We start from the raw sequence: 22,485 nt of genomic DNA, 5'->3' as shown, positions 1-22,485 counted from the left end.
CCAGAGCACCGTGCGGGGGGAATGATGAGGGGGCAAACAGTGCGAATCGCTTCCACTGGGGAAAGGACATGAATTCTGCCATGCTGAGGGCTCATCAGAAACTTCACAAAAATAAAGTTAAGGGTGCTTTTCTGCGAGGAGCTGAAAATGACCATCAAAAGTATTCAAGTTCCTCGGCCCCTTCTGGGGGAATTAGGAGGCTAAAACAGATCTTTTTAAGAATATTCTACGTTAGGCAGTCCTGAGGCTGGATGCAAACTTTCCCAAAAGAGGTTGGCTTAAAAGACCTTGTGCCCATTAATCGGGAGGGAACCAAGCAAAATGGGAGTCCCTTATGGAGAAGGTGCAACGGGGGCTAATGCCAGGTGGGCGAAATAAGAGCTCCTGAGGAAGAGAAGCTGCACTGAGGCTTCGCAGGCAGCCTAGGGGCAGCCACGGTCGATAGCCGTTGGGGCCGTTGGGAGCCGGGAGCTGGCGCCCCGCCCTCTCCGCTCCCCTACAACACCACCACCCCCCGCACCTCCCACCACCCTTGTAGTCCCTTGCGCGTGCGCGCGGAGACACCGGTTGCCAAACATTGCATCATCCCCGCCCCCCTTTCCTCCCCTCCCCCTCCAGCTCTCCCCTCCGCGCGCGCGCATGACTCACTCACCTCCTCCGCGAAGCCTCGTGACCCAAAGCCACTTCCGGGTCCAACACAACTTCTACCTCCAAGCGGGAGGGAGCGATGGGGGCGGTGCCGCGGGGGCTTCTGAGTGGCGGATGTAAGGGATGAGGCGGGGCCAGCGCCGGCGTACGGCGTTCTGATTGGTAAGCTTCCGGACCCGCCCCTGAGAGGAGGGCAAGGCCTTATTAAAAGATCAGTGCTCGGAGCTACCAGGGTCAGAGCCTTGAGTCTAAGACACAGAGCATATCATGTTGAAGATGAGCGGGTGGCAGCCACAGAGCCAAAATCAGAGCCGGAACCTGAGGAGAGAGGCGAGTACTGATCCCCCATCTACTTTTTACCCTCCTATCCTCGGGCACACTAGTTGTCCCCTCAAAGTTGGGGCATCTGCTTTTTAGGATGTGGCCCCACCCCTCCCCCCGATGAAGTCAGTGACAGTCCGAGGTAGGGATGGGGAGCCTCCTTTATTCAGGAGTGGTGCTCACAGACCTCTCTCCCTTCGGACGATAGCGTCACCCAACCCCTGCCCGGAGCATCGGGCTTGCTCTGTGCCGTTGGGCCAAGGGGTCCGGATGCCCTCAGGAGATTGATTCTCTTCCGTTGCTGACCCCAGGCCTCCTCGTTGGGCCTGTCCGGTGGGAGGCGGGGCAGCAGGACACTCCTCCACGCCGAGACGCCTGGGTGACCGTGGCTCACGCGGCTGCCGCCGCTTTACCACCAGCGAACGGCACCCCACCCCCAATCCTGTCTCAGCCCCAGCGTCTCGGGGCCAGAGTGGCCACGTCGGTAGCTGGGGCTCCTGGATCCTCCACAGGACAGCCATTCCACACCCTAACCGAGAAGAGAACCTTAAGGAGATTGACTCAAGACTTTGGGAGGAGGGGTGCCGATGGATAGGGAGCAGAGAAGGGTTTTCCCATTCCCCCAGAGGTCCCTGGGCCTCCTGCACGAGAGCATCCTGGATCTCTTAAGTGTGGGAAGCCATTTGGGGTCTCCCCGGTGTATAGTCCTTCCCCTGAGATAGGTCCCTGCTGCCCTGTCCTGTCTAATAATCATCTCTGTGTAACCGTTGCATCAGGCCAGCCCCCTGTTTGGCCCTGCAGCCCTCTGGCCTCCGGCTCCACTGCTGATGAAAGCAGCATCCCATACACTGGAAGGCAAAGAGGGCTCCCCAGGGAGGACAGCCCTGAAGAGAAACATTCTGGGCGATATTGCATCTCCAGTCCCCAGGGATAGGCAGCTGCTGCTCTGCCTCTGGGCTACCTCCTCCCTTCCCTATAAGAGACTGAGGAGAATTTACCCATTCATTCCTAACAAATTACTTATCAGGCACCTACTACGTGCCACTGCATTTTTAGGCCCAGGATACATCCATGAACAAGAAAATCTCTGCTCTCACAGAGCTTACATTTCAGTGGGAAAGGTGCACAGTGAACAAATACATAAATGCCATGGAGAAAACCAAAGCATGGAAGGGTAGCGAATGCTCAGGGTGGGGGTTATAGTTTTACCTTGGGTGGCTAGGGATGCTTTCACTGAGGTGACATTTAAACGAAAAATCTAAAAAGAGGCAAGGGAGTAAGCTGTACAGATAATGTGGAATGAAGAGCTTTCCAGAAGGAACAGCAAGAACAGCGGTCCTAAGGTGGGAGTATGGCAACAGGCAGCCAGCTGGCTGGACTAGAGTAAGAGTGGTCAGTGAAAAATCCAGAGCAGGAAAGTAGATCGTGTGACGCCTGCTAAGCCACTTTAAGGAGCTTAGCCTTTAATATTTGTGAAATTAGAAGTCACTGAAGGGTTTTGAACAGAATGACAGGACCTGACTTAAGTTTTTAAAGGCTCACTCTGGCTCTTTGTGGTGAACACACCTGGGGAGGGGTGGCAAGAGCAGAAACTGGGAGATCTGCAGTAATCCAACAGAGGATAGTAACTTGATCTAGACTGAGAACAATGCAAACTGGGTTCTGGGTTTTTTTTTGTTGTTTTTTGTTTTGTAAAGATTTTATTTGACAGAGAGCGAGCCAGCAAGAGAGGGAACACAAGCAGGGGGAGTGGGAGAGGAAGAAGCAGGCTCCCAGCAGAGCAGGGAACCCGATGCAGGGATCGATCCCAGGACCTTAGGATGACGCCCCGAGCCGAAGGCAGACAATAATGACTGAGCCACCCAGGTGCCCCTGGGTTCTGGGTTTTTGAAGAATGAGTTTAAAAATTTAGCTGGTGGTTTGAATTGCGGGGTGTGAGAGAAGAATCAAGGACAATACTAAGGCTTTTGGCTTAAGCAAGTAGAGTTGCCATTTACTGAGATGGAAAGACCATGGAAGGGGAAGATGAGCAGGATTTGTCTTCGGACCTACGAAATCTGAGATGCTTTGTAGACATCCAAAAGGAGATTCAAGTAAGCAATTAGGTAACATAGTTGGAGGTCCCAGGAGAGAAGAGACTGGAAATGTGCATTTAGAGGATGTCAGTGTGTGCGAATGGAATTAGGAAAATACCACTTGATTTGTTCCCTTGCCTGTAGTCCAGTCCTTACCCTGGCAGGTTTGAGGCCTACCTTGAATTTAGAGGAAGTGGAATTGGCCATGACTTTTCTATTATGTAATTGGGACTATCAATGTCAGCAACTGAAAGTAAAGGTCAGGCTCTCCTCTGTCCTTGGAAATGGCTGCAGGGACCACTGACTGTCCACACCCTATAAGACAGGAAGTGAGGAAAGACCAATAGGAGGCTGGAGATAAAAGGAGCTGCCTCTCTCCCTTCCAAAAATGGCTGACATCTATCTTTGATCCCCACAGTGTTCCAGAAGGAAGTGTATCTTCATACATCACCACACCTGAGAGCAGGTAAACTTCACCATCCTTTTCTCAAAACCAGTTCCTAAGAGATGCTGCTTAGGGTCCCTGTACTGGGGCCCTAATAAGTTAGGAAAACACCTAGAGAAGATAGGAGGGTTTGAATCTAAGCAGACTTTGCTGACGGGCCACATCCATCTTCCTGGCCTGCCCCTAACTAGGTGACCAAATCACTATTCTTAGAGCATGTCCTAATTGAAAGCTGGCTGAGTGAGCAGTCAGCCCCAACAGAGATAATTGGTCTTACCAGACATCAGTCCCCATCAAGGTTAGACTCACAAAGGACTCCCCACATGGGAGGAGAAAGGAACACAAGATGGTCTGATAATTGCCCCCTGGAAACTACCAACAGAGTTCCCCAAGAGAGGCTGAGAACTTTTACCAGGATCCCGTAAGAATGTATATTCTAGACCCATGCTGCTTCAAATGTCGGGCAAAAGCAGTAAAGATGGAATATTAGTATAGACCAATTGATTCTTTTTAAAGGGCCAAACAGTAAATATTTTGGATGCTGAGGTCTCCACTCTTACGGCATGAAAGCAGCCATAAATAATAATAATGTAAATAAATGAATGTGGTTCTGTTCCAGTAAAACTGGATCTGCAAACAGGTACCAGGCCACTTTGCCAGACTATCTGACTGCTTTGTGGAGTTCTTCTCCTCCCACCCCTGACCCCCCATCCTGAGTATGTCCTTTTCCAGAGCCTGATCCAACTGCAGAGATGGCAGCTGAATCATTGCCTTTTTCCTTCGGGACACTGTCCAGCTGGGAGCTGGAAGCCTGGTATGAGGACCTGCAAGAGGTGCTGTCCTCAGATGAAAATGGGGGTACCTATGTTTCACCCCCTGGAAACAAGGAGGTGAGAATGCTATGCCTAAACCTTGGGGGGGGGTATTTCCTTTCCCTTCTCAACTAATATCTACCCTACCTTTCCTCATTCTCTTGAAGGAAGAATCAAAAACCTTCACCACTCTTGACCCTGCCTCCCTGGCCTGGCTGACTGAGGAGCCAGGACCAGCAGAGGTCACGAACACCTCTCAGAGCCCTCGCTCTCCGGATTCCAGTCAGAGCTCCCCGGCTCAGGAGGAAGAAGAGGAAGACCAAAGAAGACCCAGGAAACGGAAACAGAGTGGCCAGTCCCCAGCTGGGGCTGGAAAGCAACGCATGAAGGAGAAAGAACAAGAGAATGAAAGGAAAGTGGCACAACTAGCTGAAGAGAATGAACGGCTCAAGCAGGAAATCGAGCGCCTGACCAGAGAAGTAGAGGCGACTCGCCGAGCTCTCATTGACCGAATGGTTAATCTGCACCAAGCATGAACAGTTGGGACCATCACTTCCCCCTCGGTCCACTACCTACCTTTCACAAAAGTGGCTGCTGACCATCTTCTCCAGTGCCAATGATGTGACCCCACCTATTCGGGAGGGGGGAAAGCGTGGGGTAGACAACAGGAAAGGGTCTCAGCATGTATATAGAGATTGTACATTTATTTATTACTGTCCATATCCATTAAAGTGACTTTCTATGAGCCAGGTTCTCACTTTCACTTTTTCTTCTTGCCTTTAGGGGTTTCAGGGGGTTTCCCCTCAGCTAGAGCCAACTGTTTCTTCAGATCCAAGAGCTTAGCCACCTCGGCGGCAACCTGGTTCTTGTCTGCCTTTTGTGCTTTCAGTTCTCGGACAATGTTGCCCTAAGAGAAGACCGGGTGGGGGAAGAACAGTGGTGAGACCAGAAAGAGCCTAATTAGGATTGGCTTTTCTGCTCTCCCACAGGGCTTCCCACCGCGCACCTGTTTTGTCACCTCATCCATCAGCATTTGTACCTGCTGCGGTGCAGCTGTCACCACAGCCTCTACAACTGCTGGCGTGGCGGGTGCTTTGGCCTGGAGAACGACAACAGAGTTATCACCTGCTTTGTAAATAGCCCCCAGCCTCGGTTTCACGGGATGGCTCGGGACAGTGAGGACCCCTCACTCCAAGGGCTCCTGCTGCTAAGACAGGAAAGAACTACTCTAAGGAAGGAAGCAGCAGGACCAGAAGATGGAAAAAGTACTGAGAACTACTTAGGGACACCACGGAGATGACACTGGGGCTCCTGCTGGGTGACAGCGCAGTCAAAGCTTCTCACCTGGCCCCCGCCAAAGCGCTGCCTCAAACTTTCAATCTGGTCATTTTCCAGTTTTTGGAATAAGGGACTGACCTGTGAAGAAAGAATTCCATAATCATTCACTGATGGGGGAGAAACTCTGCCAGACTATACAGAGGCCCTCTCTCTCCTCAGTCACTGACACTGAGGAGCTCCACGTTTCAGAAGAAACAAATGAGCAAATACCTGCCGATTTCAATAAAGAATCCAGATAAAACACTGGCACTCACCCTGAAAGCCGAAAGTATTAATAAGGTCCAAGACTAAACTATTTAAGGATGCTAGGTTGACGTAAGGGTTTAGAGGTGAACTTACTTTATCCTCTCGTGTCAAAGAGGAAATGGCTATTCTGTATTCTCCCTGCTCACTGCCTGTTGGCAGTATGGAGACCACGGGATGGTGGTGTTTCTTCAAACATCACTGGAGACCCATTAGTTTTACATGCCAAGTTCTGGCATAAAGAGTGGTGAGGGCATATGAGCTAGACACTGGGCTTGTGAGCAAATACCAAGGACTTTCTAAGTACAGGGTGGGGAGGAGTGCAGCAGGGGTTCAGAGAACGGCTGTGAGAGTCCTATGTCCAAGTTCTCTGACCTCACCCCAAAGACTGCATGGCAAAGGCAGGAATGCTCAGAGGCCGGCCCGTCCAGCCCTCAGACGTACTGTGCCAATCTGGTGTCCGGCTGGTAAGGTGCACACGAAGTTTGTGAGCAGGACTCTGCAAGCCGGGGGTGGCAGCTGCAGCTGGGCCTGGATAGTGGCACCGACCGTGGGCATGTAAGGCTGCAGCATGACGGACAGCAAGGCAGCTACATTCACTGCCAGGCCTGTCACTGTCCCGGCCCGCTGCCTGGGGAAGAAGAGACATCAGTCTAGACTTGCCAGGAGGACACAGCCCACCGCCACTTTGCTCCTGTAGCCAAGCTTACCTGTCAGCCTCGCTGCCTTTAATCCGCTTCCAAGGCTCGTTCACCTGAATGTACTGGTTGCCATGGCGAGAGATGGTGAGGATGCTGCGTAAGGCCTCCCGGATCCTGGGCAGGGAGGGGGTGGGCCAAGTTAAAGTCCCAGAGGGACCAGTACGTGGCGCTCAACATGCCAGCACAGATCACTGAGATGAGACCATGGTGCAGGTTACTTACCGAACCTTCTCCAGCAGCTGGTGATAGTGCTGGAGTTCCAGGGTGACATGGGCCAGCAGGCGCCGATCATCCGAAGTAAGCACCATCTCGGGCACATAACCCCCAAAAAACTTAGACACAAACATCCCAGCTCTTGATGGGAGTCAGGAAAGAGAGGGAAGAGAAAAGAGGAATTACTGCCCAGTCTCCTCCTAGAAATTAAAAATGACCTGATTTTCGTAATTCTCCATTCTCTCAGAACTGTCCTAGCTCCCTCAAGCTAGAAGGCAAAGCTTAACAAATTCATTCCTTGTTCTCTCTCTCCCCTAATAAGAAACCTGATAAAGTTAAACGTCCATTTTAAGAAATCAATACAAAGAATGATGAAGTCGAAACATATGTAACTTGCTATCCAATACTCTGAAATGCAGTTGACAACCAAATCTGAAAGGATGGGTAGCCATGGAGTACACTTCTTTAGACTTCCGAAGAGCTGAGAGAGACACCAATAATGGAGCGTGAGCCTAAAGTAACAACCCCCCCCCCACCGCCAAATACAGTAAACGTCTCCTACTCCTACACTAAAATAACCCCTTTCTTCAGACCTTTCTAAAGGTCTGCAAGTAAACTTTTTTGCTAGGAGAGAACACATTTCCAATTCTATAAGGAATGTTAATAGGAAACCAATTTGCGGGTGCCTCGGTGGCTCAGTTGGTTAAGCGATGGCCTTCGGCTCAGGTCATGATCCTGGAGTCCCAGGATCGAGTCCTGCATCGGGCTCCCTGGTCAGCAGGGTGTCTGCTTCTCCTTCTGACCCTCCCCCATCTCCTGCTCTCTCTCTTTCTCTCTCACAAATAAATAAAATCTCTAAAAAAAAAAAAAAAAAACAAACCCAACAATTGGCAAAAATTCATTTTGTGACCAGCTTTGCTAAATCACACCTGTACAACTGACTTCACCCAAGCAAACATACCCGACTATGTTCTAGGATCAGGTACCAATTGATAGAAATCCACTTTCCACATTATCCTCCCCATCCCTCACAGCTCCTCCTCATTCCTGCCTTCTCGGCACCCCCATCTCTTCCATCTCTCCGGCCTAGTGGAGCAGAGCTAGCCACCACCCCGCCCTGCCCCCAGCTCATCTGCTCTTACCCCACTCCACCCCCTCAAGTCCCACCTGTTGATGAAATTGCCCAGGTTGTTAAGCAGTTCAGAATTATTCTTGAGTAACATGTCTGTCCAGGAGAAGGCACTGTCCTGGCCCTCGGGCCGAATGTATAGCAGATAGAAGCGCCAGATGTCAGCAGGGATCCCTGTGTCTTGGGCCATGTCACCAAACACTCCCACGCCCCGGCTCTTGGAGAATTTCCCATCCTCATAATTCAGGTACTCTGGACAGAGAAGTAGAATGAGAACCATGTGCTCAAATCACACCTTCCCCTCTCTGACCCACTAACACTTCCTCTCCCTCAAACTCAACTATGGGTGTCCAGCAACACTTCTTGAGTATGGGCCTGCAAAGAACTTGGGGATCTCTTCCTCTCCATTTTAGCCTTTTTTCCCTTTACTTCTACCCATTACAAAATTTTAGCTTCAGACTTTTGCTTTTTTAGGCTCTTGTTCCCTTCTTCTGGGTTGAGTTCTCATGTTCTAATGATTTCCTATTTCAATTCAACTCCTAACTCAAGATCTAGCACCTCTCCAGGATCTTCTTCCAAATACTGCCTCAGCCCTCATTCCCTAAGAACTTCCCCACCTTCAGTCTTCCAGGGTACCTGTAGCAATGAGGTGGTTGACCAAAGTATAGTTGTCTTCAGCTCCTAAAGCTGAACAAGGAAAAACTAAGCCGTGGAAGGGAACATTGTCTTTGGCCATGAACTGATACAGGTTCACCTACAGAATACAGGTGGGAAACGAAGCTCCTGAGATGATTTTCAAAGGCCCAAGAAAGATCGGATACCCAACCCTAAGCACCCCAATGCATGCACTCTCCCCATGGACAGGCTAACCAAGAACTGCTCACTTGTTCTGGGTTCTTCCACCATCTCTCCCACTGGTCTGTGTAGTTGGCTGTGATGGATAAGTAGCCAATAGTGGCATCAAACCAGACATAGAATACCTGGAGGGCCAGGAGGAAGGAGACAGACTAGGATGAAGGAACACCGGGAGAACCTCACCAACCCAGTCTCCAACTGAAGTAAGACATAATCAACAGTCTATTCTACTAGCTCAGGGTCTCAACCCAAAAGCACTGTAATATGACATATGAATAAAGCATAGGATTTTTACCTTGTCCTCAAAGCCTTCTAAGGGTACAGGAGTTCCCCATTTGAGATCTCGGGTTATGCAGCGTGGCTTGAGGCCATCCCGAAGCCAAGAACGAATAATGAACCGGGCATTGGGTGTCCAGTCACTGCCAGGCAATGTCTTCCCCAACCACTCCTCCAGTCGTTTTTCCAGCTGAGATGGCAGAGAAAGTGAGAGCTGATTTAGGGCAGTCTCGTACATGGTTTGCATAAGGATAAATATGTACAACCTCTCAGGAGTAGTCTGGCGACATACAATTAAAAGACTCAGGATCTTGACACAGCAATTCCATCGCTAGGAATTTCTGCAATAGAAATACACAAAAGTGCATGGATGTGTATATAAGAAGTACACGTTCATCATAGCAAAAAAACTGCAACCCACTCCCCAACATGGTGTATCAGTACAATGAAATACTTATGAGACCATTAGAGAGTGAGTTAGGTCTGTACGTACTGACAGGTAAACATCTCCAAGATACGTTTAAGTAAAGCAAACCGCAAAATAATACATGATACAACCCTATCATAAAAAATAAGTAATAACATACAGATTAACAGAAGCTCCAAAAAGTTGTCAAGAAAAATATGTTTCAGTGCTGTATTCTCAGATGGGATTATGTGGAACATCTACTTTTATACCGTATTTCTACATGAAATTTTAGAAACAAGCTTATTTCACTTTTATCTTATAAGCAGAAAAACAAAGATAAATCTGTTGGAAGGGATGGTTCATGTGGTTTATGCTCATCAATCCCACAGCTTCTGGAGCCTGACGATAGCTCTACGGGGAGGGCTGCGGGGAAACAGTTGCACACCACGCCGGTAAGAAGGCAAAATGTAACAACACCTACTGAGCAAAAGCTGGCGATGAACTACGTGTGCAAGGGATCACTTTTAAGGAATTTATTCTGAAGACACACTTCCAACAGCACAAAAATTCATAAGCACGAACTTACTCACTACAGCATTATTTTTCACCACAATTTACTGGAAACTCCCTAAATGGTAATCCTAGGAAACAGGTTAAATAAAGTATAGTACCTACACTGAATGGAGTATTATGCAGCTGTTAAAAACTGACCGAATAAGGCTACCTATGACCTGATACGGAGTGACTTCCAGAAGGTACTGTCAGGTGAAAAAACAAAACGCAAAAGAGTATACACCCAGAATGCTGTATTTCGAGTGAGAAGAGGAAATAAGAAAACACACACACACCTGCTTTTCTTTATATGTATGTTTATAAAAATAAACACATTAAGAATAAAACCGAAGACAGAGCTGATTAACTACAGGAGATGGGAGAACAAGGTGGCATGAACAGGAAAGGGAATGACACTTCTCTCAGTATACCTTTTTGTATGGTTTTTATTTTTTAAAAGACTGATGTTCTCCTTATTCAAAAAATAAGATTAACAAGGACAAGGAGAGGGCAAAAAACTAAAAGCAAATGAATCAAACTTATTAACTTAGTTCAGTAAAAAAACCACACTGAAGGGGGAAAAAAGCTAAGCTAAAACAATTTTGAACACGCTACCTGATTATATAGCCTCAGCCGGGGGAAGGGGCAAGGCTGCCAACAAACCCCAAACTCTGTTTTAGCAGGTTTTTGGCAGTGGTATGGGTGAAGCAATTCTGAAATTATTTTTAGGTGTACTGTAGGACTGAGCAAATGAGTAAAGGTCAGGGGCCAGGGTACTTACTGTGGAAGATGGGAGATATAAACATGAAATAAGGGAAGGTCAGGAAGACCCCTGTATGGATGGACTGGAATCGCACGTGTTAGTATGAACTTCAAATGAACGCCTAACTCTTTTTGCGGGAAGGGCCAGGAAGCAAAGACATCCCAGTAGCAATGAGCACACCTCAATCTGGGTCTCTAATACTGTTCTTTACTGAAATGAACCAGGGCTTTGTGGAGAAATGGCTGATTCTGAGGCTGGAAGAGATGAACATAGATATCTTGTTATGCCAGAAAATAAGGAAACACTTAGAAAAAGGTGGAAGATGTCAAAAACACACAGAGAAATGATCTTAAAGAGGCCCCCGCTGGCCAAATAAGGGACAATTTGAACATGAAAAAAATTCATGACAGGAATGAATTATAAGCCACAGAAAACAACAGGAATCCATGAGCCCACACTGATAGTGGGTAACTAATAAATGAGCAAAGGAGAAGGGCATATGTGTAGGGGTCGTAGAGTTGGAGAAGCTTCATGAAAAATGGTTCAGGATAAGAATGATTAAGTAAGGGATGCCTGGGTGGCTCAGTCGCTTAAATGTCGGCCTTCGGCTCAGGTCATGATCCCAGGGTCCTGGGATCAAGCCCCCCCTCAGGCTCCATGCTCAGGAGTCTGCTTAAGACTCTTCCTTCCCCACTGCATGCGCACACGCTCCTCTCTCTAAACAAACAAATCTTTTTAGAAAAAGAGACTAAAGAGGCTCTGTATGTACATGCATCTGTGGAAAGAGCAAGAATATGCTAAAATAAATAGAGCAAAATCTTCACAACTAGTGAGCCTAGATAATGGGTACATGAGGTTCTTTGATCTAGCAACTGTCTATTCTTGCAGCTCTTTTTGTGAACTTGAAATTATTTCCAAAGTTAAAAAAGGACACAAATCTACTAATGTGGAAAATCCAGTCACAACATGTTTTAAAGTAAAAGAAAGAAAGTGCAGAACAATATGAATGCCATGATCTACTTTGTATTAGAAAAAAGATATGAAGGGGCGCCTGGGTGGCACAGCGGTTAAGCGTCTGCCTTCGGCTCAGGGCGTGATCCCGGCGTTATGGGATCGAGCCCCACATCAGGCTCCTCCGCTATGAGCCTGCTTCTTCCTCTCCCACTACCCCTACTTGTGTTCCCTCTCTCGCTGGCTGTCTCTATCTCTGTCAAATAAATAAATAAAATCTTTAAAAAAAAAAAAAAAAGAAAAAAGATATGAAAATACTTTGGTATGCATTTGTCATTTCTGAATAGACACCAAAGAAAACGAGCAGTCGTCAATACGTCTGGAGAATGGGCCTGGGCCCTGCACTCTCTTTTTATCTGTTATGCCTTTTTTACAGTAAGCCTATATATTTTTAAAAGGGAAATGAAAAACATTTGAGCATGGCTTGGTACAGATTTGTGGCTGAGGCAGAGGCGTCAAAGAGGCTGCGCAGACTAGCCTGAGGCAAAGGCCCACTTACCTTAGGCAGGTCCAGGAACAGGTGCCGAGAAGATTTCACCACAGGGCACGACCGGCAGACTTTACACTGAGGCTTCTGTGAAGGGAAATTCAAAGGAAGGGGAGAGCCAAGGTGAGACAGGATCAGGACTTCAGGCCAGGGGAGTAGCACGGGCAAGGGGAGACGCACACAGGGATGAGCGCCCCAGCCTGCCATCCCCCTGAGCTTCATGCTTCCTTGGGCCTTCTGCGACCTGGAAGACTCAAGTCCACAGAGCATAACATCTGTTAGTCAGTCGCCTGACTCTGTCCCATGGCTGCAAAGAATAGGAAAAGGCATTCTCTAAGCACAGGCTAAGTAGAGAGCACTGCGCTCTACGGGGCTGCGCGAGGGGAGGAAAGAGCAGAGACACACGGTTCCTCTCCCTGAGGAAGTTACAATCATGTTAGGGAGAGCGGGTCCCAGGAGATCTGCCCCAAGCAAAATGTCAAGAAATACTTACTTTCACGACACACTGGCTATGCAAACACTGGCACGTGACAGCAAGAGGACTGAACAGTGGGGGAGGGGTGTAGTCAATCAATGGTGGCCAATCAATGAAAGCTTCCCAGTGAGTTTTTGATCTGGGCTTTTGAATCTTTTCTGTAGTTTTGACCTGGGCTTTTGAACCTTTTCTGAATAGGCTCCACGCCGCACGTGGGGCTCGAACTCATGGCCTACCCTGAGATCAAGCAGCGCAAGTTCTACGGACTGAGCCAGCCAGGTGCCTGCGCTTCCGCAGCTGAGCGATGAGAACTCTCAGGACCTCTGTCCTGACCCGTACAAGCCTGTCTCCAACCGCCCACCTAACGCCTCCGCGTGGGTGTCTTACCAGGCACCGCGAGCTGATCAAACACAACCGCACCCCCGCACTCCACCAGGACGCCTGTCCTTCATCCAAGCCTGCCCGTGTTCGTAGACGTACTGTCTACCCCAGCTGCTCAAGCCAAAATCTTACAAGTCGTTTTCTTGACTTCGCCTCACCCCGAATTCACCTATCCATTTCTACAGAGTCTGCCTCCGATATCTATTTCAAATCTTTTTTCCCTCCGCATTTCTGCTGTTACTAATCTAGTGCAACCTCTCATCCCATTTCTGAGCTACCACTCCGGCCTCCAAACTGGTCTCCCCACCTTCTCTCTTCTTTCTTCCCACCCACTTTCCACGGAGCAGCCTACCATCCAGCTGCCACAATGGCTTACTAGGCCCTGGTCATCTGGTCACCGCTGACCTCTCTGACCTCATCTCAATCCAGCCTCCCTCTCACTGTGCTACAGCCATGCTGGCCTTCTCCCTTCTGCCTTTCCAGCTGCTTGCCGCCTTGCGCCTTCGCATTTCCTGCTCCTTCTGCTTGGAACATTCTCAACCTCTCATTGCCCGGCTTGCTCCTTCTCCTTCTTCGTTAAACTCTCGGTTCACATATGACCTCCGCTGACAAGCCTCCCCTAATCACCTGGCTACAATCTTTCCCCAGAAGCCACTGTCACAGCCTCCCGGCAGTTTCTCCTATATGTACGCTCTCGTCTTTAGGGTTGGTCTCCTCCCCACACTGGATAAAGACCTGTCTTATTCACTGCTAACACCGCCAGCAGTCCCCAGTGACTACCCTATCATAAGGACTCAAAAAACATGTGTTGTATAAATGAAAGAATAAGTTAGCCGATGAGTAAACACAGAGAGGAGGAGACGTGTTTATGGAAGAGAGAGAGAACCAGTGAACAAATGCAGATCAGGAGCAAAGGTAGGCAAGCGTGCCCTCATCTCGGCTACTTCCTGGCACAATGCTAGGCACGTCGCAAACGCTCAGCAAGCAGCCAAAGAACCGAACGATAAGATGGGGTAAAAAGAGGCACTGGTGAGGGCGCCTGGGGGGCTCAGTCAGTTAAGCATCTGCCTTCAGCTCAGGTCATGATCCCAGGGTCCTGGGATCGAGCCCCACCCTGGGCTCCTGCTCAGCAGGGAGTCTGCTTCTCCCTCTCCCTCCCTTGCTCATTCTCCCTCTCTCAAATAAGTGAAATCTTATCCAAAAAAAAAAAAAGCACTGGTGAAAGGCCCTGAATGCTAAAACAAAAATCCTCAATGGGACCAGCCTGGGAGTCCCTGAACAATAGAAACTGTTTCCTTCCTTCCCACCTTCTCCTCCTATGAGACCCCCTCTCACCTTGAGCTCAATGGCATTGATGAGCTTGCCGCACTTGTCACACTGGTCACCCCGGGCCTCCTCGTAGCCACAGAAGGGACACACGCCCTCCACAAAGCGGTCAGCCAGGAAGCGGGCGCAGCGTTCACACCGCAGCTGCTCCACAGTATCTTGCAGCACAAAACCTCGGGTCAACAACCGCTGGAAGATGTCCTGCGTGATTCTAGCAAGGGGAGTCAGGGACAGGGGACGGCCCAGTCAGAGGAAGTCCGAGAAAGTGGTGCACCCTTCCCTTGGGTCACTCCACCCAGGCCCCACGTCAGTCCCAGTGCTGCAGAAATCAGGCAGAAGGCCCCTCAAGGCCAAGGCCATCTAGTCGTCTTAAGGGAGTCTTACTGGATGACCCAGACCCCTCATACATACTCCCCAACTTCCACACAAACTCTTCCCTCAACGCTCCAGAATTTATGTTTGTCAAATACAAACTTAACAGTTTTGGACTCTTCGCTCACACAAATCTCTAAAAGGACAGGACTGTACTCTTTTTTAATACGTCCCAGAATCAAAATTAGTCCAACTGCTAAACTGCTTAACTCTATTATGCTGACAGCCTGTCCACTACATAGTTTTTATTAAGGATGAGTATCAGGCAGAGGAAGAATGAGTGTTATCTGGGGCGCCTGGGTGGCTCAGTTGTTAAGCGTCTGCCTTCGGCTCAGGTCACCATCTGAGGATCGTGGGATCAAGCCCCTCGTCGGGCTCTCCGCTCAGCGGGAAGCCTGCTTCTCCCTCTCCCACTCCCCCTGCTTGTGTTCCCTCTCTCGCTTGTCTCTTTCAAATAAATAAAATCTTAAAAAAAAAAAAAAAAGAGCGTATCCCTTATAAACCCGCAAGGGAGTGGGAGGGAACGTCCCTAGGACTCTAGAGCAGCCGGGGAAGAGCAGGGTGGTGGCAGAGGCAAGGCAGATACTTCCCATGAGCCAAAGTCCTGTCTCTTCCCTTCCTCGCCACTCCCTCAGCCCCTGGGCAGCCTTCCGCATCCATGGAATCCCCATGCTTGGGATCCATTTCAGGGCAATAGTCAGACCCTAAGTTTAGCGGGGGAATGCCTAAACAACCCTTCTGGTTCCTTCTGTCTCCAGGATATTCTCATTGCCCCCAGCCCCAGTGTTCACCCTCCACGTCTGCCTGATTAGAGAAAACCTACTTGGTCTGCTGTGGAGTAGTGGTACGACCAAAAATATCAAACGAGATATTAAACCAGCGGTAGATGTCGGCATGGATGGCATGGTACTTGTCACAGATCTCCTGGGGTGTCAGACCCTCCTCCATAGCCTTGGTCTCTGTCGCTGTACCGTACTCATCTGTCCCACACAGATAGAGCGTGTTCCACTGGCGGAGGCGGGAGTACCTGGAAGGCATATGGTAATCACAGGGGCCCCATCTCGGCCCCTCCCATGCCTCTGGGATCCCCCCAGCCTCCACCCTTGAAGCATTCCACTCCCTTGGGCCCACCATTCCCTCAGGAGGTCCCTCCCCCAGCAGCTGGCTCTACCTGGCAAAGACATCAGCACTGAGCACGCAACCAATGATGTTTCCAAGGTGGGGGACATTGTTGACATAAGGGAGCGCGCTGGTGATGAGCACATTCCTTTCCCCAGCCACAGGCAGCCTGGCAGGGCAGGAGAAAGACAACAGTCCATGGAGGAGACGCAAGGGTCAAGAGGGACCAACAGTGCACAGAACACCCAGACACAGACCTGCTCTACTGTCACACACTCAGGTACACCTGAAGTCTTTCCTCACGTGAAACCAAGGATCGTGAACTCCCCCTAAAAGCCATGAGACCCCCTACAGTTGAAAGCGCAGGGCCCTGCCAGTGAGCAAGGCCAGGTCCCCGCATTCCACACTGACCTCTGTCTCACTTTACTATCGTGACTGCTGCTTTTCCATCAGCTCGTTCTCAGGCTCCAACTTCCTGAGGATCAACAGAACTCTTCCTGGTTCTGTCCAACCACCATGCCCCCAGACTCCCAAAGCCACCCCAGCATCCTTTCCAAGCACTGCCCTCTGCCCTTCCTCCCAGGTGCCATGGAAGCATGACCTCCTGTCACTGTTTCAAGTACTCACAGCCTGCCACCCCATCTTCCTGTCTTCCCAGCTGCCTTCCTAGCCACGCTCCCCCTCCACTTTCCCAAGCTCGTGCCTAGTCATGCCACTCACTCTGCTGTCTGAAGTCTCTCGATCCGCTCCACTCTTTCTGTGCTTCAACCCCGCGGCTCGGCTGCACACATCCTGTATCCACCCCCTCCTTGGCACTGACCCCTCACCAGGGCGCCTTTGATCTTTCCAACCATTCTCAACCTATAATCACTGGCTCCCATCATTCACCGTGTCCTTCAGCCTTGGCCATCCTGAGAGCTCACAGAGTCCCATGATTTCTACTGTTAACAAAGACTCAAATGATTCTTGTTAACCTCACCCCTGCTTCCCAGGTGCTAATATATATTCCCAGTTAGAGGTCCCAACTACTTCCTAGAGCGTTTCCCAGCTCATTTCCTTAAAAGAGATCTCACTGATTTCTCCTGCATTCGTTAACTTTGCTCCCTATTACTGCACACCATAATTTTCTCTGAAATCCAGCTGAGAACTCAGTTCCTTCGGGGAAGCCTTCTTCACAAGCGACCCGTCTTCCACCCAGTCATCCTTGCACCCAGAGCCCCAGAGCACACTGTGTGGTGCTCATGTGTCATTCTGTGACCCTCTCTTCATTAAGAGTGTGCTTCCTACCTCGGCAGACATAAAGGGGAGCATGCCTGGGGTTCTACCCTCAGGGGGGTTGCATTCTGTTATATAACTTGTGACAGCGATCAATGCGGTGAGCAGTGCAAAGTGCCAAAGGAAAAGACGGAAATTAGAGAAGTCAGCGAAGGGGGCCTGTCAGACAGATACTGGCACTATCAATAACTTCCACTTAGGAAACCAAGCCCCAGGGCGCCTGGATGGCTCAATCGCTTAAGCGTCTGATTCTTGGTTATCAGCTCAGGTCTCCACCTCAGGGTCATGAGTTCAAGCCCTGTGTTGGACTCCTCGCTGGTGTGGAGCCTATCTAAAAAACAAAACAAACAAACAAAACAAGGCCCACTCATCAGTGCCTACTCACACAGGAGTCTGCTGCGGCCGAAGTGGGGGCAAGCTTTCCAGGCCCTTCTCCCAAGCAGTTACAGCCATGGCAATCTCCTCCTCAGAGAGAGCAGCCAGCTCCTCCTCCTGTGAAGAGCAGACACAATCCCCCACCAGGTGAGGAGGCCCACAGACTAAAGAAACTTGCTCTCCAACAACTGAAGGAGTTAATGGCCATGCTCAAAGTCCCTCTCCAAGGCACCCCCAGGTACTGAGGCTCTGTGGAGACCCCGCTGCTCTGTTCCACACCTCAGGCTCATTGCTGACAGCCCTCCCCTCAAAGGAGCCGGGCTGGGGCTGCTTTTGGAGGTAGGGCCGGAGGGCTAGGACACCCTGCTGCTTCAGCACAGTCTCTGCAGCTTTCTGACATGGCTCCTGAGAACTCAGGGTCTGGAACCAGCTGTGCAGGGCACCCAATTCCTCTGTGGGCACGGGAGAAAAGAGGGAATTAGCAAGACCTGGAAAAGGCAGGCAAGAATGGACCTCCTCCCTTTCTTCATGAAGTCTCTCCAGTTATCTTCCCCAATTCCCTCAGCCATCTTTATGCTGTAACTGCCCCGTCAAGCTACACCTCAAAGTGGATCTTCAATTTGGTGTTGCCCATTCTGTAATTCCTCCACCAAGCTCCTGGGCTGGGGTCGGGGATGAAGTGATATGCACAGTTCTCACCAGGGAGGTAGGCTGGGTCTTGAAGTAATGGGTATAGCGCCCCCCACAAAACAACATCAGCTAGAGATTCTGTCTCCTTTGTTGAGGAAAGAAAAGAAAAAGGTCCACAGATAAAATACTATGTTTCTTCCCATGCATACAATAATATCTAACATTTCCTAAGCACCTACTATGTGTCAATTTACATCACTTAACCCTCACAATAATCCACTGAGGTGGCTACCAGTATTACCCCATTTCAAAAATGAAAATACTTGAGGACTAGAATCTGGTGATCTTTCAAGATTACACTGCTACCAAGTGGCAGTGTTGGGTTTTGCAGTCTGAATACAGCCTTCCATCTTGGTTCTTATATAATTTTCCCTGATCCCCATCTCAGAACCCAACTCACCCCAGCCAGGAAAGGACAGCTCCGACGACTCAAGCTCTGGTCAATGTGAGTCAGGGCTCTACGGACTGGGCCAAGAACATCTTCCCCCTTCTTGCCTTGGACCACTAAATAGTACAGGGCAGCAGACAAAGCTGGCTAAAATGTGGGGGACACAGGTCAGGATGGCCATACAGAGCAAGGGCCTGCCTGCCAGCCCCCATGTCTCAAGCCCACCTGCAGCTCCGTAGCTTCCCATTCCAGCCACTGGTTGGTGAGGTCATCTTGCTCCCAGCCAGATAACAGAAAGAAGTATCTGCCCAGGGAGACAGCAACAGCAGGCGGAATTAGAGGGACCCTTCTGTCTAGCCTATTTCTCCCCCCACAGTGAAGCAGTGGTTACAAATAAAGCCACACAGTGGACAGTAAGGCCTGCTTTTATTCAGCCACCTCCCTGCCTTAAGGACCAATACTGACCGGCAGATTGCACTAGTGGAGAAGAGGTAGTTGCCACTATCCAGTTGCAAGACAGGGACCTTAGGCCGGGTCAGGAACGGGACCACACACTCTGATGCAGGGGAGTGAAAAAAGTGAAAAAAACAAGGAAAAGAAAGAAAAAAAAACTTTGTTAACTTAGAAGGACAACTTCGCATTGTTCAGGGAAAAAGAGAAGAAAGACACTGGAAAGATTTCTGGATAGGACCACTGCAAGGGGGTGGGTCCAGAACGAGCTGGATAGACTAGCAGGTGTTCAGCTGAGACCGCCAGTTGGAAGCAACAGATGGGCATTGCAGAGGGGTGGTGGTGGTGGTATTGGGACAGTGCTGCCGCCAGACACTGAAACAACGAGAGTTACCGAATGATCTAAGGAACTGGGAGAACTGACAAGAAAACTACTTTTAAGAGGCACCCAAACAAATGGCTGGGAAGAGGTAAACCGAAAGGAGTGAATGTGTGTCTGTTTTAGAAGAGAGCAGGGTTTCCTAAGAACAATAAAGGGGTGCCTGGGGACGCCGATGAATAACTAGAGAGAGTATGGGGGCGGGAGGAGCCTGACGGGTGTGGGAGAAAGTTGGAAAGAAGACAGAGGTTCGCTGGAGTGAGGCGGGATACGGGAAGATGGGGGGAGGAGCCTAGAGATGAGGGATGGGGTATGCCGAGGGTAATTAAGGGAAGCAATTAATGAAAGATGTGACGGGGAGAAGAGGGATGGGCTGACCAAGAATAGCGGGGGAGGCGGCGGACGGGAGTGCGTGGTGGGGGGCGGAGGTTTGGAGAAGACAACTGCGGGAGGGATGTCGGGCGTGTTTTTCGGTCCCGCCCCCCTCATCCACCGCCCGCCAGCACCAGCCCCACTACCTTCGGGGCCTACGGTGCTGATAAGCAGGTCCGCTCTGCCCTGGGCCCTGCCCGCCGCGGCCAGAACGGGCAGGCTCCCCGGGGCGCCCTCGCTCACGAACAGTCTCATCTCGCCGTGGATCCCACGCTGATGCAACCGGAACCGGCCTCCTGCCTGTGAATAGAGCGTCCGCCGCGATGCACGCCGGGAAATGGAGTTCTGAACTGGGTCTTTCTCGGGGCACATACCGGGGAAAGTAGACTATTTCTCCCATCATGCAACATCAGGAAACAGGAAAAGAATATCATAGAGATAGAGAGGCCGCAGAGGCTGTGCTAGAGTGGCACTTTTTTGGTGGGCGGGCCGGAGGAGCCGATTGCACGTAGAGCCCCGCGCACTGCGCTTGAATCTTCTACGGCCTCTGGACGGTGGTGACGGAAACCAAGGCCTTCTCTATTCTTGATGAAGTGGCATTGTCATGACAGGAGCTACCAGCAAAGGCCGACTCTCCATTCGGGTTCACAAGAATAGAAATTATACAGTTGAGAGTTACGATGAACTTACTTTAGTGACACGATGGAAATTAATGTAGATATCCTATTAACAAAAAAGCATGTGACTATTAAATATTGATTTAATGCCAGTCTGCGGCTAGACAGTTTCACTGAAGGTGAGGGAGCATANGTAGGGAAAAGGTCAGAGGAAGGGAAGTAAGAAGGCGAAGAGTTTGGCAGTAAGTATTTATTTCACGAGGAAGTACATATCAGTAATTGAGAAAGGGAAGCTTCTTATTCGTTTTTACATCCCTTTAAGAATAATTAATACCTGGGGCTCCTGTCTGGCTCAGTCAGAAGAGCACAGAACTGTTGATCTCGGGGTCATGAGTTCCAGCCCCATGTTGGGTGTAGAGATTACTTAAATAAATAAACTTAAGGGGCGCCTGGGTGGCATAGCGGTTAAGCGTCTGCCTTCGGCTCAGGGCGTGATCCCGGCGTTGTGGGATCGAGTCTCACATCAGGCTCCTCCGCTATGAGCCGGCTTCTTCCTCTCCCACTCCCCCTGCTTGTGTTCCCTCTCTCGCTGGCTGTCTCTGTCTCTGTCAAATAAATAAATAAATAAAATCTTTAAAAATAAATAAATAAACTTACATAAACAAACTTTAAAAATAAATAATAACTAATAGTACTTATGAGTTAGGCACTGTTCTAAGTACTTTGAGATATGTATTAATTAATTCTCAAAAAACCCTCTGACGGTTCTGGACCTTCTGAAGTGAGGCCTTGCAGCTTCTGCCCAGGCTTCTTGGAACATTCTGGCAGCTCTGAGCAGCCATGTAAGAAGTCTCATTACCTTCAGACTGCCATGCTGGAGAGGTCTCATGCTGACACTCTGGCTGACTGCTCCGGCTGATGCCAGCATTCCGGTCATTCCCATCAGGGTGTCAGATATGTGAGTGAAGCTCCCTAGACCAACCCGTCTGCTTGCTGAATATCACTGAGTGACCCTAGCCAATGCCACTTGGGATAGAAGAATCACCCAGCTGAGCCCTATCCAAATTTCTGTCCCGTAAAATTGTGAGCTATAAGAAAATGGTTATTTAACAAAATACAAACAAACAATGAGCTAGGTTCTCTCATTCTTGTTTTATAGATGAAGAAGCTGAGGCACGGAGAGGTTACTTTGTGCCAGGCACTATACGAGGCATCGAAGATGCAATTATCAACAAAACAGATATCGGCTTCTGCCTTGGCAGAGCTCACAGACTTCCTCGGAAGTCAAAAAATAAACTAATCTTTGAAGTTTCATGAAAGTCGTAATGCGCGATGTAAAACTTGCTGTGGGAGCTCCTAGTTAGGGCCCCGACCCAATTCTAAGTGGTTAAGAGAGGCCTTCTTGTGCAAATGACCTTTCAGCTGAGATCAGAATGATAAATAAGAGTTAGCCAGTGAAGATTGGTGGGATTGAGAGAAAGTGTCTCAGGCAGAGGGAAAAAAAATATATGCAAAGGACTGGAGACCTCAGTGCATTTTAGGAATCTGAGGAATTAGTGTGCGGTGAGAATACTGAGTTTGTGGTAGGGAGTATGAAAAGGCTAGGCTCAAGGGAGAAAGTCTCTGTAAACCATACTGTAAATTTTGGACTTGACTCTGAGGACAATGAGAAGCCTTCGAAAGGTTAAGTCAGGGACATGGCAAGGCATTTTTGTGCTTGAGGAAGGTCACTCTGGCTGCTGTGCCAGGATGGACTGGAGGTGAGGAGAACCATATGCAGGGAGACTACTTAGGAGGCTATGTCATCCAGACTAAGGAAGATGATAGTTGTAGAGATGAAAGGAAGTAGGTAAATTGAAAAGATTTAGTAATCGGTTATATAGGAGTGGTAAGAAAACAGGAGAAATCCAGGGTGGCTGTCAGGTTTCTGGCATGCATAATTAAGTATACTCTGTATGTGCTCCAACAGATGATAATATTTTCCCTTT

General features: G+C 49.5%; 2 protein-coding genes across 2 annotated transcripts; one reads left to right on the top strand and one right to left on the bottom strand.

The window, feature by feature from the left end:
* The first annotated feature begins 848 nt into the window (after positions 1–848).
* DDIT3 (DNA damage inducible transcript 3) lies at positions 849–5,046 on the top strand. The gene is made up of 4 exons (XM_008684013.2): positions 849–978; positions 3,463–3,510; positions 4,222–4,379; positions 4,469–5,046. Exons 3-4 carry the CDS (start codon positions 4,242–4,244, stop codon positions 4,835–4,837), a joined length of 507 nt encoding a protein of 168 aa, XP_008682235.1. The 5' UTR covers positions 849–978; positions 3,463–3,510; positions 4,222–4,241; the 3' UTR covers positions 4,838–5,046.
* MARS1 (methionyl-tRNA synthetase 1) lies at positions 4,991–20,222 on the bottom strand. The gene is made up of 21 exons (XM_008684020.2): positions 20,027–20,222; positions 19,145–19,235; positions 18,905–18,983; positions 18,692–18,826; positions 18,301–18,376; positions 17,881–18,053; positions 17,612–17,718; positions 16,004–16,120; positions 15,656–15,859; positions 14,470–14,671; positions 12,291–12,365; positions 9,076–9,246; positions 8,810–8,905; positions 8,562–8,679; positions 7,964–8,177; positions 6,806–6,937; positions 6,593–6,697; positions 6,327–6,513; positions 5,646–5,717; positions 5,308–5,400; positions 4,991–5,208 (listed from the first exon to the last, which is right to left on the bottom strand). The coding sequence occupies exons 1-21, from the start codon at positions 20,133–20,135 to the stop codon at positions 5,062–5,064; spliced, it is 2,703 nt and encodes a 900-aa protein (XP_008682242.1). The 5' UTR covers positions 20,136–20,222; the 3' UTR covers positions 4,991–5,061.
* Positions 20,223–22,485: the final 2,263 nt, after the last annotated feature.

Source organism: Ursus maritimus, unplaced genomic scaffold (assembly GCF_017311325.1).
Source record: "Ursus maritimus isolate PB19 unplaced genomic scaffold, ASM1731132v1 scaffold_21, whole genome shotgun sequence".
Lineage (NCBI taxonomy): Eukaryota > Metazoa > Chordata > Mammalia > Carnivora > Ursidae > Ursus > Ursus maritimus.
The sequence above is the reverse complement of the archived record's forward strand: the minus strand, read 5'-3'. Positions and strand labels throughout refer to the sequence as shown.